Consider the following 14003-nt stretch of genomic DNA (forward strand, 5'->3'; position numbering starts at 1 on the left):
AGAGGGGAAAGTCGAGGGAGGTAGGGAACGTAGCCAGTATTGCAGATGATGGGACCTGTTGGGTGGTGTTGATGGAGGGGGACGCTGAATCTAGATGCCACGCTCACTGTTGAGCTCTAGGGTCCCTGGGAGTGACTCCAGAGGAAGGCACTGAAGCTGGGAGAAGACGGAGTGGGCCGAGGAATGCCCACCCTGCTCCCCCTCCGCTGCAGCAGAGCTGTCTTTGTGCTTTCAGCTTCTTTACAGTGCTGCCTTGTAGCATTCAGGTCAAGCAGCATTGTACAGGGCTATGAAAGAACTAAGAATGGCCTTCCCTTGGGGATCCAGTTGGTGCAGGTTTATAGCTTATCCCTGTTGATACACTTTTGTTTAAAATTATTCTTTTAAATAGATACTATAGACATGTGCTTAAAAAAGGAAACCTCAAAAGGTACAAAAGGATTGTCTCATTTTTAACTGAAAAGACACTGTATCGGCATGAAGAAATTAAAATTCTTTGAGTATTTTAACACTTCGTTGCACGTTCCTTTTCCTCTGCTTATGTATTTTAAGATATTTTAGTTGGTATACATAGCATTTTTTGTTTTTACTAAAATATTATAAATTGCATGGTTGTATATTTGATTTTTTTATATCATAAGTTATTCACATAGACCTGGGCATTTGGTTGCTTGACAGTGATAGCTTTGCGGTAAAGCATTTTTAAGTGTGAAGCTATTCCTTGGATGGATTTATGCTTGATAAGAGACTTATTCAGGAGTGAGATTTCTCATCCAAAGTATATCATGCTTATGAATCTTGATAGGTATTGCCAAGATGCTTTACACAAGGGCTGCACCGGTTTAGATTATTTTAGCAGTGAATGAATGGATTGGTTTTACCACAACTCGACTATTATTGGGGGTAGAATTTCAGTTAGTTGTTTTTGCTAACTTTTTTTTTTTTATGATGCCAATTTAAAATACAGTTTTATTTGACATTGCATTTTCCACTTACAATATAGTACTTATAAAGTGCAATGTTATTTCCTTTCTCTGTGCACATATTCAAGTATCAAGCATACCCAGTTGTTTACTATAGCAGCTCAACTTTAAAACTGGCTTGGAATTTGCTACACATTTGGGTCCTTCAGTGTTTTGTGTGAAACAGTGCTAAGTCTATACTAGGTTGGCTTAGTCAACCTTTTCAATGGTGGGCCCGCAAGATGGAGGAGCCCCACCACTGGGGAAGCCCCCAGGCATTCCTTCTGGCATGCCTCCTGCACTCTGGTGCAGTTTGGTAATGATGGAGTGGCAGACTTTTTCCAGCTCCTTCTGCTGATGTTCAAATTCTTCCTTCTCTGCAGTATGTAAGCTCTTGGAAGCTGCCAACATCTGGAGTTCTTTGCTAACTTTTAATGGGTCTAAAATTTTACTTTTTTGCTCACTTAGTGAGGTTTAATTTTTTTGTGATATTTGTTGTATAATTTGCCTATTTGTGTTACTTTTCTTCTTTGAATTGGGTCTTAATATTTTTCTACTTATCTGTATAAAGCTTTTTATTTAATTGTTATTGTTTGTCATGTTTAATTTAAATGCTTTTTCCTAATCTGTATTCTCCTGCGACATTTTCTGGCATGCTTTGAAGTAGATTTAGAGTTGTTTGGGGATCAAATTTAAGTAGCCCTGGGTCAACTGGATTAAATGTAAATACTTTTTTGGACCAGCAGTCAACTTGCTGCTAAAAACTATGTATGTGGTACTCTCTTTGGGGTAGTTTTTAAGAGAGAACAGAAAGATGAAAACTAATTGCCTTTTTTTTGATGTGCTCAGAACATTAACCAGGTGGTATTTGTTGGAAATTTCTTGAGAATTAATACGATCGCCATGCGGCTTTTGGCCTATGCTTTGGATTATTGGTCCAAGGGACAGTTGAAAGCACTTTTTTCGGAACACGAGGTAAGCAGACTTACTTCCTGTGACATGTTACCTTCTTAAAGGGCATGCAGTTGACACTGCGCTGGAATTTGAAGCAGTACTTCTTGTTTCTGTACTTGTATAATATGGGTTAACTTTGGTCATGTTCAAAAGCTGTTTCTTACCCGATTTAATGTAAGGTAGATATTTGGTTAATTTAATTGTGAGCTTCAGCAGTTTTTAAAGAAGAAAGTCTTCATGACCATCAGCTGTGTTACTGATGCCATGTTCTTTTCTGAACTGTCCTTTATATTTTCCCCATTGCAGTTTGCACTTACTTTGTAAATGCTTTTACTGAGTTCTTTTTTCATTTTTCGATGTCAGTTTTTATGTATTGTTATGGTTCATATGCCAGTTATTTAAGATGTATGTTCTAAAAACAACTAAATCAGTAAAAAAACATTCCAGGATTAGAGCCACACTGTCTTAAGAACTTAACACATAGCAGGCTATGTGGAAAAGCATAATTGAATTGCTTAACCTGATGTCCTATTTGGAAAGTGGCTTTTTGTTTTTCACTTTGAGGAACAGTAGAATCAGAACTATGGAAGGGACTTTCTCTTTCCTCGCCTTGGTTGTGGGGCAGTTGGACTCTTTCAGGTGTTAAAGTGAATTGTAGATCCTGTTCTCGTGAATACTCTTCAGAATTGTATTTGCATATTTACTTTAATAGTGTGTCTATGAATTGACAGAAATCAAAGTAGGATTTGAAGTGATAAAAACTGATTGCTTTTTCTTTTAAGGTTGCTTTCAGTTCTTAAGTTGCTTAAATTCACAGTTAAAACCCAAAGTGCTTAATTCCCCATATCAAAAAGCTTAAAGTTTAAGTCATCTAATTTTCTTTTTACCTCTAATCTTACTATGTTAGTAAATTGGTACTGAATTATCAGTTTCTTATACCTTTTATATACATCTCACTTTTTGTGATCTTTGACCTGTTTTATTTTGCTTAATATTAGAATAAAAAACCCTGTTTAATGTTATATCTTAGTATAACTTGCTTCCTGCTGAGTTTCTACCTCCTTTGAACCTTTATCTAGGCAGAATGTGGAGATTTCTTAGGTTAACTTTTTTTTTTTTGACTTAAGCCTTCATATCATAATAATTATGGCGTGAACTCTTTATGAAGTTTTCGTTTTCCCATTTTGACTTCTCTGGTTAGCCTGTTGGCTCTGTGTGTCTCTGTGTTTTCCATTTACGTTCAGGCCTCTGGCTCTAGTGTTGATCTCTGTACTTGTGGAACTCTGATTATTTTAGATTCTCTGAGTCATGAAACATCCTCCTGCCTGTACACTGAAGTCAGTGTTGTGACTACCATTGTGAAAGCTTTGTATAGATTCTTCTCAACCCTTTCTCTTTCATCGTTTACTGTTCTCATCTTATTCTTCTTGGCTTGTAACAACCTCTGTCTTTTACTAAACAGTAGATTTTGGGTCTTCAGTGGAACTCAGTATAATGGTTAACTTTATCCCTCCATCTTTTGTAGTAAAATAACACAGAAATACAGAAAACCACATAAAACAAAGAGTATAGCTAACTATAATAAAGACACCCTTGGGACTTCCCTAGTGGTCCAGTGGTGAAGACTCCATGCTTCCATTGGAGGGGGTGTGGGTTCAATCCTGGTCAGGGAACTAAGTTCCCACATGCTGCGTGGTGTGGCCAAAAAAATTAAAAAAAAAAATAAAGTGAACACCCTTGAATTCTAGCCTCTGGCTGTGATTGGGGGTTTCTGAGTGTGGCTGATCTTGCTCAGCTGTGTGCTTTCTATAGTTTCTGACTTTCTCTTATAATACATCCATGGGGCTGCTTATTTTTAAAGCCAAGAAAGAGTGAAGGGCAGACCTCTCTGTTGTGTGTCCACCTGTTCTTTGGAGAAGCTTTTCTTGGAAAATAGACTGAACTTTAGTTATTTATGATATTTCAGAGACTTCTTATATGTTCTTCTAATCCCCAGCAAGTCTTTCAGAATCTTCCCATATTCCTTTTTCAGTCACTTCTTTCTTTCTTACAGTGCTTTACTGTCTGATCACACCCTTTGGAGACTTTGATGGATTCTGTGTCATTGTATGATTATTCTCTGATTCCAGCTGGCATTCTCTTTCTGCCAGTATGGGTTTTGTCTCATTTTCTTTTATATTTAATCCTTGTTTAGGTTTCGTTTTTTGGGTTGTCGTGTCTTGGTTGTATTTGACCTCGATGACTTACTTCAGGAGATGGTCCAGTGTTGTGTTCCGTCAGCCACTGCCTCTCTGTCTCACTCCTCTGCCTTCCCCCCCGCCCCGTCTGTTCTTCAACAGAGATGTTGCTCCTTTGTCCTCAGCCCTCTCTGCACGTTGCCTGAAGGTTCTGTCGTCCACTCCTCTGCTGCTCGCCTCTGCCAGTGCTGCCCCGATGCTGCCCCGATGCTGCCCCGCTCCAGATTCAGACAGCCGGTGACTTCCTGGGTGTGGCTGCCTGGCTGTCTGGGGCACCACAGCGTCGCACATCTTGTATGGCGCCCCCTTCCTTGATCTCCACCTCTCTTGCTCTTGTGTCCTTGTTCTCAGGGGTGGTGTGCCCAGATGCGTGGGAAGGATCTCAACCACTCTGCCACCCTCATTCCCTTCTTCAGGCGAGTCTTGAACCCATCCCACCCACTTCTTGGTCTTCTTTCCCCACCCCCAGCTCAGCCAGGCCCTCACCCACTGTGACCTGTCCTTGCTTCTCCTTTGTCGCACTTCATGTCTCATCTTCCATTCATTCCAGAGCTGTCTGGAAATGCTCCAGTCCCTGCTGCTTCTCACTGCCTCATTCCCCAGGAGACGGCCCAGGTCCCATCCTTTACCAGCGGTAACTGGACTGCTCCGGGCCTCATCATTTGTGGAGCTGCCATTGCGGGGTCTGGTGCCAGAGTGTCCTTCTCTGCCTGGGAGCTCCTCAGAGCTTCCCTGCTCCCAGCAAAATGGGTGTCAGGAATTAATGGCTGTGTCGGCTGTAATGCTGGTAGTCATATTTATGGGAATTTAAATCTAAAGAAAATTGCTCTTATTTTTCTTTCTTTCTCTTTTTTTTTTCAGGGTTATTTTGGAGCCGTTGGAGCACTCCTTGAGCTATTGAAGATCCCCTGATTGTTACCTGGGCAGGAGTTCCTGAAACCTTCCACAATGGGATCTGTGGACTTTTGTTTTTTTAAGAGACTTACTCAGTTTTATGATTGTGTACTACCTGAATCAAAGCAAGAAAGGACAAATGTATTTTTCTAAGTCATCAAGATAAATCCTTAAAATTCAGTCAAACTAATAACCAGTAAGGGGAGATATATATTAAAAAAAAAAAAGTGGACCATGTCCATGTCGAGGATTCTCTGTGTTTAAGTTGCTCTCCAGTATAGCCTTGTTCAACTTGCTGTGTATTTTTAAAATCGAGCATCACTCAGCCCAGCTGCTTCAGGGGAGAGCTGTTCCGTTCAGCTGGCTGTGGTTTGTGTCCTCTTGAACTTGCTAAATGTAAGGCAAGCTGTCGATACAGTGTATTATAATCTAATCACAATGTTGTCAGTGTGGCCTTGGAGACCATCTTCTGCGCATTAACTCTGGTGTGCATTTAGCGTTGTGTGAATGTACTGGAAAACATGTTTTAAGGTTCTGCAAACTTATTGGGTGGGTTGATTCTGTGCCTGTAACTTTTAAGAACTAAGCACCTTTGGGAAGGGCAGTTCCAGGTTGTTTACACTAGATCCTGGGAACGAAGGTCTGTTTGGAAGGACAGGACTTCTCCCCTGGGCAGAATTTCCGTGGGTAGTGGAGGGATTATTGATGTGATGGAAGTGAGTAAGCTAGTAGAGAAAGCACATCTGGAAGACTAAAAGCAGACAGAGGGCTGCTGGTGTTGGCACCTTTTCAAGGAATGGGGGGAGTCTAGTTATTTCAGACTAGTAGAAAGGGAGGAATTGAGGTGACCGTTGATGAGCTTGTGGAGGGCAGCTCTCCTGCGTTCTCCTCCCTGCCTTGTGCACGCTGGAAGCTGCCTGAGGGGCTGGCTCAGTTGGATCTAGTGGAAGGGCTGCATGTGGGGGGCTCAAAAGGCTGCTTGAGGAGAGAGGTTTCTAGATGGAGTCTTGGTAGAGGTTGACTTTGAACCCTTTTTTTTTCTGCTGTGCAGAACAATTAAAAAAGCCTTCTCCTTGGAGATAGAGCGACATTTGTGTTTTATTTTTTGTATTATTTGATGCCTGCATCCCTGTTGAAGGCAATGAAGGGTCTGTATAAAGCAGCCTTTGAACGAGAAGGAAACCCCAAGGCTCTGTGGCCTCTTTGTGCCCCTTGGCTTCAGGCGGGGAGACTGGCCTGGGGGGTCCACATATGGGAGGCAAGGTTCCGAGGGCCAGAGGGGCGCAGGATAGGGGGGTTGGGTTGCTGAGGTAGGAGGGGCCCTGACCTCACGCTCCCCTCCCTGGTCCACAGCCTGGGGGCAGCAGAGGCTTGCCTGTTGTCAGAGTCATGGTCCGCCCACCTGCAGGGAGGGCACAGCCAGGGTGGGGTTAGCCCAGTGCCATTTCCCAAGGGTGCCCGCCTGTGCACACTTTCCTGGGCATGTGTGGGTTGTGGGTGTTGCTGGCTGGTGCAGGCCGCGGAGCTGGAGGGGTGGGGATTTTGGCCTGTGGCAATAATCAGCCTCCTCTGCTGCTGCTCCTTCTGGCCTCAGGCTGTCACCTCCAGTCCTGTCCCTCTGCCCCTACCAGCCATGTGCGTAGCAGCCTTCACTGCCCCCCATGGTCGCCAGAGTCAGCACCTCTGCCACCGCCCACTCACTGGGACCATAGTCACGCTTCTCAAGCCCCTCGTGCCCCAGACCCTCCTTCCTGCTTCCTCCCGCCTGCTCTCCCCGCACTTCCTGTGCTCCTGAGGCTGTGCCAGTTCTCTGTGTGGGTCGTGTCATGCAGCTCTTGTCATCCCCAGAACTAAACAGAGGGGGAGCCTGCCCGAAGTCACACCACTAGAACCTGCCAGAGCCCCCGTTCCTGCCCTGCCTTGCAGTTCCTTCCACCTATGGGGACTCAGCACTTGCTGTGCGTGAGAGGCGGCCGCTGTGACTTTTCCCTTCGTGCTTTGTGCTCAGCCCATCTTTTTATCCCAGTGAATCTTGTTGCTAAATCTAGTGGACATTTCATGTTCATCTTCCTCAGTTCTAACACTGCAGACCCCTCTTGCTTTTCCTTCTATCTCCTAGGCCACGTTGTCTCTGCTAATTTATCCTCCACTGAAGACAACCAGATATTGCCAGCGCTCAGGCTCAGTCCTTGATGTCCTTAAGCCGTCGCCAGCACGCTCCTTGACTCTGATTTCCAAGGTAGCATGTCTGGTCCAGCCCTTGCCTCTGAGCTCCAGTCCTAAGGCAGTGACTGCCTTCTCTTCCCTTCTTCCCCCTTCCCTTCTCTTCTGTATCTCCAAGGCCATCTTTACACAGAAATGTCTCCATCCTCTCCCCTGAACCTCTACCAGCATCCTCTCCCAGTTTACTGCCACTTAACTACCTCCAGTTTGTGAGATGTACAAATTGATATAAATTCCATCTGTCACCGTAGCCACCACCCTGGTCTAAGCCACTGCTCTCTCTCATCTCAGCAATTATCCCTTCCAGTCTGGCCTCCAAATGGTAGCCTGAGGGTCCCATCCCACACTCCCCCAGTAGAGGCAGTGGGCGTGGTAGTGGCTGTGGTCATGGTCCAGGTGGCCAAACCAAGATGGGAGCAGTGGATGGCCAGGTAGAGAGAGATGCTTTAGAGGGTTGAGTTTAGAGATGTGGAGATTGGAAGTGGGGGAAGGAGGTTCTGTGAGGGCACCTAGGCTTGCTGGGGAGACTTGGTTTTGGGCTGCCTGAGTTTTGGTGCCAAATAGGCAGCTGGATGTTTAGGTAGGAGATAACAACCTGAGAATGGTGTGCATATGGGTGGGTAAAATGTAGGTGAGAATTTACTGAATCCCAAGGGAGAACAAGAGGTGCCAGAGAAGGAAAAGGCTGCTAAGAACACTGAAGAGTGGTCAGAGGGGACTAGCGCAGGGGGCCTGTTGCTCCAGAGACTTGAGGGGAGAGCCTTCCAGGCACCTGCCTTAAGAGGAGGTTTCAGAGGTGGCACAGATTTGGTTGCAGGGTCATGGATGTCCTTGAGGGGGAGCATTTTCCCTGAAGCTATGGGGCCAGAGCTGAGCTGCAGAGGTCCTAGTGAGGGTTGGTGAGTAGAAACAGCTGTCACAGGATGGCTTTGGACCAAGGGCTGTTTTTTCTCCCTCCAACAGAATAGTTGGTATTTCCAGGCCTGGGATATAGCTAGAGGGGTGAGGTGTGGGCTAGTTCCACCACTGCAGCCCTCCTGAGCACTAGTGTCCACATTTGGGAGACTGCTTGACTATGTCCAGCCACACCTGCGGTGTTGAGGCCAGGTGGCCTCTCTGCCTTCTCCCTTGCTGTGGCCTGGTGCTCTACTCATCAACCCTGACCAGCACCCCCCACCACGGAGGAGACAAGCCGGGTTCCTCCATCACAATCACCTGCTGCTGGTGACCATTTCCATTTGTTCAGAACCACTCACCTTGATTTTTCAGCTCTTGCTACATGGGCTTAAGAGGGATGTGGGTGACAAAGGGTGTGTACGTGCTCAGCACAAAGTATTTTTAAAATCTGCTTTTTATTTACATTTAAGTCAATTACATGCATGTTCTATTTTTTTAAACAAGAGTACTTAGCAAAATGCATTAAAATTTTAAAATAGCAATTGAATATACAAAAATATATAGCTTACAAAAAAACTGCGAATGTTTAAAAATATTCTGCTGCATAATTCTTAGTGTACAAACATGTCTGAAACCTGAGGCTCAGCATTTCATAAACCTTTTTTTTGAGGGAGTTATACGATATCTAGTGAATAAACCCCAATGAACTTAAAACTACAAGACTAGTATCCCCTCTTTCTGGCAATGATCTGTCCAGAGACCCAGAGATGACAGTTCAGGAACACTCTTGGAAGACTGAGCTGTCACTAGGAAGGACTTCCTAACACTAGCCCCATCTGCCTCTCCTGCTCTAGCAGGGCCTGGGAGGGAAGGGGTGGATGGGGGGATGGCGTGCACCTGGCCCGAGTCGCAGATCTGCCAGGCTTGCACTGGCTCAGGGAGCTGCGAGGGCTTCATCGAAGTGTAGACAAGTCCCTTGACACTGGTGGGGCCCACACTGTAGGTACATGTCCCTGGAGCAGGGAGGCCCTGATACTGTAGCCACAGAAGTGAGTGCTGGGTTGGTAAGCCAAGTGTGCTGATACTTAGCATGAATGTGGAATAAAACTCTGCATCTTGCAACCACAGTTCAGGCTCTGAAGCTAAACTGGAATAGTGACATTTACTGAACAAGCCCCTCTGTTTTCCTCATGTTCCCAGTCAAATGGAAGCACATTCCATGGCCCACGGGAGCCTTCCTTAGTCTCATCTACTAAAGGAACATGACCCAGCATTTTCCAGTTCTCAACTGCAGATTTCACCAGAGTTTAGACACATTCATCTCCTTTACTCAAATGCCTAAATGACTAACCCAGGGCAAGAGGTTCATCAAATGACAGAAGGGTGGAGTTTCACATACAATTCCCTTCCAAGTTCAGGTCAGGGGCCCAAGCTGCACTTTTAATCTAGGGGATCCCTGGGCTGCTGCTCTGGGTGGCAGGCTACCAGGGAGGTGGGTGAGGAAGCAGAGGCACAAGTCCGTGTCCCTCCCCACAGAGCTGCTTGGAGGAAACGGCTTTTAACTCTGATCTCATGCAGGGGCAAGAATGACCTTAAATTTTTTTTAGAAGAAAATGTTGGTTGGGTAATTTCTGTTGTGACTGGAAATAATGGGGGAGGAGGAAATTCTGTGGGAACATTTTAGTGTGTGCATAGAGTGGCAAGGGAAAAGGAGTAGGTTCATGAACTTGAACATGGACAGCCATATCTGTTAACTCTGAGGCAGCTGACCACCTATTTGCTTAGCAACATCTGAGACATCTGCCCCACAAAACGGAAGGATGCCTCAGCCTTCAGTTAGTGTTGCTTCTCAAACTCCTGCCTCAAAGACATGGGCTTGCCTAAGAAACCATGACAGCTGTAGCCAGATGTCACTGCTGGGCTCTTGGTCCTTACTTCAAACTGGGCTGGGGGCTGGGGTGCGGCTGCAGCCTGTCCGGTCCCCTGCAAAGGCAGCTGGACTGTGCTGTCACTTTCGGCTGTGGAGCCTGCTCTTGAGTGTCCTGTCAGAGGCTCAGGCTGGGAACTGGCTGAGCTCTCTTGTTATTTGGGCATCTGTGGTTAGGGTCGGGGAAGGACTGTAGTTTGATCTGTATAGAAAACTAGAATTTCTTCATGCTGCAATCAGTGGAAAATATGCCTTATTCAAAAGGAGTGTAATTACAGAAACATCCCCCAATTCTGGGCTCACCTTTTACAGACAGAATTCTGACTTCTGGGATGGTTCTTCCCACATGACTAGGAATGCTCCTTGAATATACTTGTCTGGTATTACATAAGTAAAAAAAGAGAAGAAAAAATTATACATGTACACACAGTTGTTTCTTGAACAACATGGGTTTGAACTGAGCAGGTCTACTTACACGTGGGTTGTTTTCAGTAAATACATGCTACACGATCCACGGTTGGTTGAATCCACAGATGCACAACTGTGGATACGGAGGGCTGACTGTAAAGTTACGCACAGGCTGTACAGGGGGTCAGTGCCCTAACCTGTGTTGTTCAAGGGTGAACTGTATGTGTATATATGTACACACACACATACCTACACACGTACTGTGTGTGTGTACTTGCTTGTACATGCATAAATGATCTCTGGAAGGTTCCACAAGGAACAGACTAACAGGTGCTCAAGGGGTGAGAAACTTGGGATGCAAGGAAGACTTGACTTTACAGTGTGTGAGCCACGTGAAGGGATTACCGATTCAGAAAGTTGAGGCGTATTCAGCACTGAGCAACCACGTTGGGGAGCACCGCGGGCAGTGGGCAACGGAAGTGACTAAGGAAGATCAGGAGGGGGAACGGAAGGCAGCCAGGCGGACTGGGGCCCAGGGGAGAGCCCCTACATCTCAGGAGGCACTGCGCTGAGGTGGCTTCTGCTGGGACAACAGGGGAGCCCCACGTGGCCCCCTGGTAGCACCAGCTCCCGTGACCCCAGGCCTGCTTGCCCGGCTCCAGACACGGTGGCCAGTGCCCACAAGAGCTGGTGGCGATGCCCTTACCAGCATCCCTGGGTGGGTGCGTAAGGAAACAGGCTTTGGGAGGCTACCTCGCTGCAAGGCACGTGGCTAGAAGGGGCAAGGGGGCGAGTCCAGTCAACCTGAGCACCTTTTCTGCCCGGAGCCCTGGGGATGCCTCCCTGTGTGCACGTCGTCATTCCCGGAAAACCTCTTAGAGAGAGAATTACTACAGTTGTTGGGAGTAGCTTAGCAGAGTGGGATCAGGCCATGAAGATGACAGGCTTTGGAATGGGGATGTGGAAAGGAACAGGGCCTGAGGTCATCCCTCTGGTGGATCTGAGGGGCTAGGCGCTAGGGAAAGGATCGTTGTTGAGACTTGTCAGGAACAGGGTATTTGACGGTGGTGGGAGGTCCTCTGTATCCCTCAGCCTGGACTTTCCCATGGGCTGCCTGCTCCCATCTGGCCATTACTGTCTTGTCCTGTTCCTTGGCTAGGGCCTTACCTACTAGGAATAGGCCTGAACAAATCACTGGCAAACACAAGCGGCAGATGACAACTAGTGTCTTATGCCCACTCAACCGGGAATCAACTCAGGCTGGTTTTGTTCCGTTCCTAAAGCGAGCTGAATTCAGCTGTACCACTAGGAACAACTAGGTAATGATTCACCCACCCACGGAGTCCAGCTGAGGCTGAGTTCTGCTGCACTAACCCACAGCACACAACACCCAATCTCTGAGCTACTTAAGACACGTTAAGACCAAGTTAAAAAAATCACGTCACCTGCCAGTGGCTCCAAAGCAGACCAGAGTCCTCACGTGTCTACAGATTAACAAGACGTCAACAACAACTCATGGAGATAGATTTGGACAGGGCAGCCTCACTGGTCTCACTGTGACATGTAAGCCTGATCAAAGAGTAATAAGGGATCCTTAACTCATTCTTAAGAAAATTCGAATGGAGATTTGACCTTGTCCTTCACACAAAACTGATTTTAATCAGAATTAAAGGAGGATGTAAATTCCCTGGCCATTCTCAGTTACAGCAGCACAGCACAGTGACATCCTGGAGGGGGACCCGGATGTGGGGAGCAAACACATCTGCGTTGTGTTGCTAAGAGTCATAACTACTGTGGTGACACTGGCCATACTGCAGTAGAAGGACACCAGGCCAAGGAGGGGAAGGTGACTAGGGGCAGAGGGGACTTAGTGTCAAGCCCCACCTCAGTGGAAGAGCCAGGTTTTTAAAAGCCCTGCACGTTCACAAGTGTTGAGGTCATGGGGTAAAGCAGACTCATGACGGTGCCCAGTGGAGAGCGCACAGCATTCTCGAGCTTTCCTCTAATGGATGGGCTTTCAACCTCTGGTCCAACTTGCCTTTAGCTGTGACACAGTGAGATGAATTAATCTGCCTCCCTATAAATACAGGGACTTTGTGAGGCTGTCTCCTTGGTACTGACACACTGAAAGGCTATAATCCTACGAAAGCTGTGAGATGAAATAATTTGCAGCACAGAACACAAGAATTCCTCCTCTGAAGGGAAAAATTCTTGTTCCTATTGGAACCTCATAACAAGGAGGCGACATCTGTCCCAAAGCTGTTACATGAAAATGGTGAGTGCTGGCTATTAATGAGGCTAGTCCAGAAGCAAGCCTACTGCTGACACTGGTCACTGAAAACATTTCACTGTAAACTGGGGGCTTTGCAGCATTCAACTCTATTGTGCTACAAATAGAGAATGCAGAAACAGGGTGAAAGTGGGAGTGTACAAATAGTTCTTTTCATGGGTGCCACACAGACTAAGGCTTTCATATAAAAATATTCCACACTTCCCTTGCCCTGTTTAAAGACGCAGTCCAGTTGGCATACCACGAATAGGTCAAACATAGGGCACAGCCAACTCTGACCAACTGGATTTGTAATTTTCCAAACTGGATTCTGCCCAGCACTTTTCTAGGCTAATGGGAATTTTCCTCCTCATCTGATCCCAGCCACCTGAGCCAAGGACAGGTTCCCTCTCCCATTCTTACACGATAGAGGCTGGATTCCAAAATAAACTCCTGGAGTCGTGCCAAGGCTAGAGTAGCAAAGTCTCCTCCACCCTTCCTCCATATCACGCAGGCTGTATTTCCAGTGAGAGACTGCCCCCACTCACACCTGTGGGATGGAGGCGAGAGGCAAAGCTGCTGATGAGGAGTCCACCCTTATGATGGAAGGAGGTGGAGAGTAGGGCTGTGGGAAAGAATTTTCTGTCCGACCCAATGCTGCTTCACGTAGCTAACATGAAATAGTCATGAATCCTGCTGGACTCTGAGTCATTTCTAGAAAAGTTGGGCAGAAAGAGCCAAAGAGCAGCATGCATTTCTCTCCTATAAAGACACTTTCAATTAGTTATCCAAGTCCAAACACTGAAGCACACACCAATGGTGAATAGTCCTGCAGGAGCTTCCAGAAACTATTTACAATTTCAAGTGTATCCCTGGCTTCAAAATTACATAGAGATCTTATTTGGGATGCTTTAAATTGTTAAAAAGTCAACGATGGGTATTTTCTCTTGAGTAGAAGTAGAGACAGGGCAAGAGGGACGAGCCCAGAGAGGAGGACGGGGAGAGGCAAGGGGTTCGTGTCCTCCTCTCAGCGCGGCAGGGCCAGGAGCACTGGCCCTTATCGGAGAGATGCTGCTCTTCGGAGCCACGTGAGGGCTCACAGCAGCCTCCTGCTGAGGCAGTGGGCCACAACCAGCAGCTACGCTGGAACCATGCTGCATGTGTGGGGGCGCGGGTAGCACCCTGAGGCCCCCGGGTCACACAGGGATGCACGGGCGCAGAGGCCCCCTGGG

General features: G+C 46.7%; 2 protein-coding genes across 2 annotated transcripts in view; one reads left to right on the forward strand and one right to left on the reverse strand.

Annotated features, from left to right (window-relative positions):
* Positions 1 to 5284, forward strand: part of PANK2 (pantothenate kinase 2) — a 28006-nt gene extending 22722 nt beyond the window's left edge. Inside the window, exons 7-8 of the mRNA XM_057704082.1 lie at positions 1812 to 1937; positions 5015 to 5284. Coding sequence (XP_057560065.1) covers positions 1812 to 1937; positions 5015 to 5065 — 177 coding nt within the window. The 3' untranslated portion in view covers positions 5066 to 5284. The remainder of the gene's footprint in view (positions 1 to 1811; positions 1938 to 5014) is intronic.
* Positions 5285 to 8562: 3278 nt separating this feature from the next.
* The window catches only part of RNF24 (ring finger protein 24), a 98057-nt gene continuing 92616 nt past the window's right edge, over positions 8563 to 14003 (reverse strand). The window contains exon 7 of the transcript XR_009048317.1: positions 8563 to 10471. The gene's annotated coding sequence lies outside the window, so the exon portion shown is untranslated. The remainder of the gene's footprint in view (positions 10472 to 14003) is intronic.

The sequence above is a fragment of the Hippopotamus amphibius genome, chromosome 12 (assembly GCF_030028045.1).
Source record: "Hippopotamus amphibius kiboko isolate mHipAmp2 chromosome 12, mHipAmp2.hap2, whole genome shotgun sequence".
In the NCBI taxonomy this organism is placed as follows: domain Eukaryota; kingdom Metazoa; phylum Chordata; class Mammalia; order Artiodactyla; family Hippopotamidae; genus Hippopotamus; species Hippopotamus amphibius.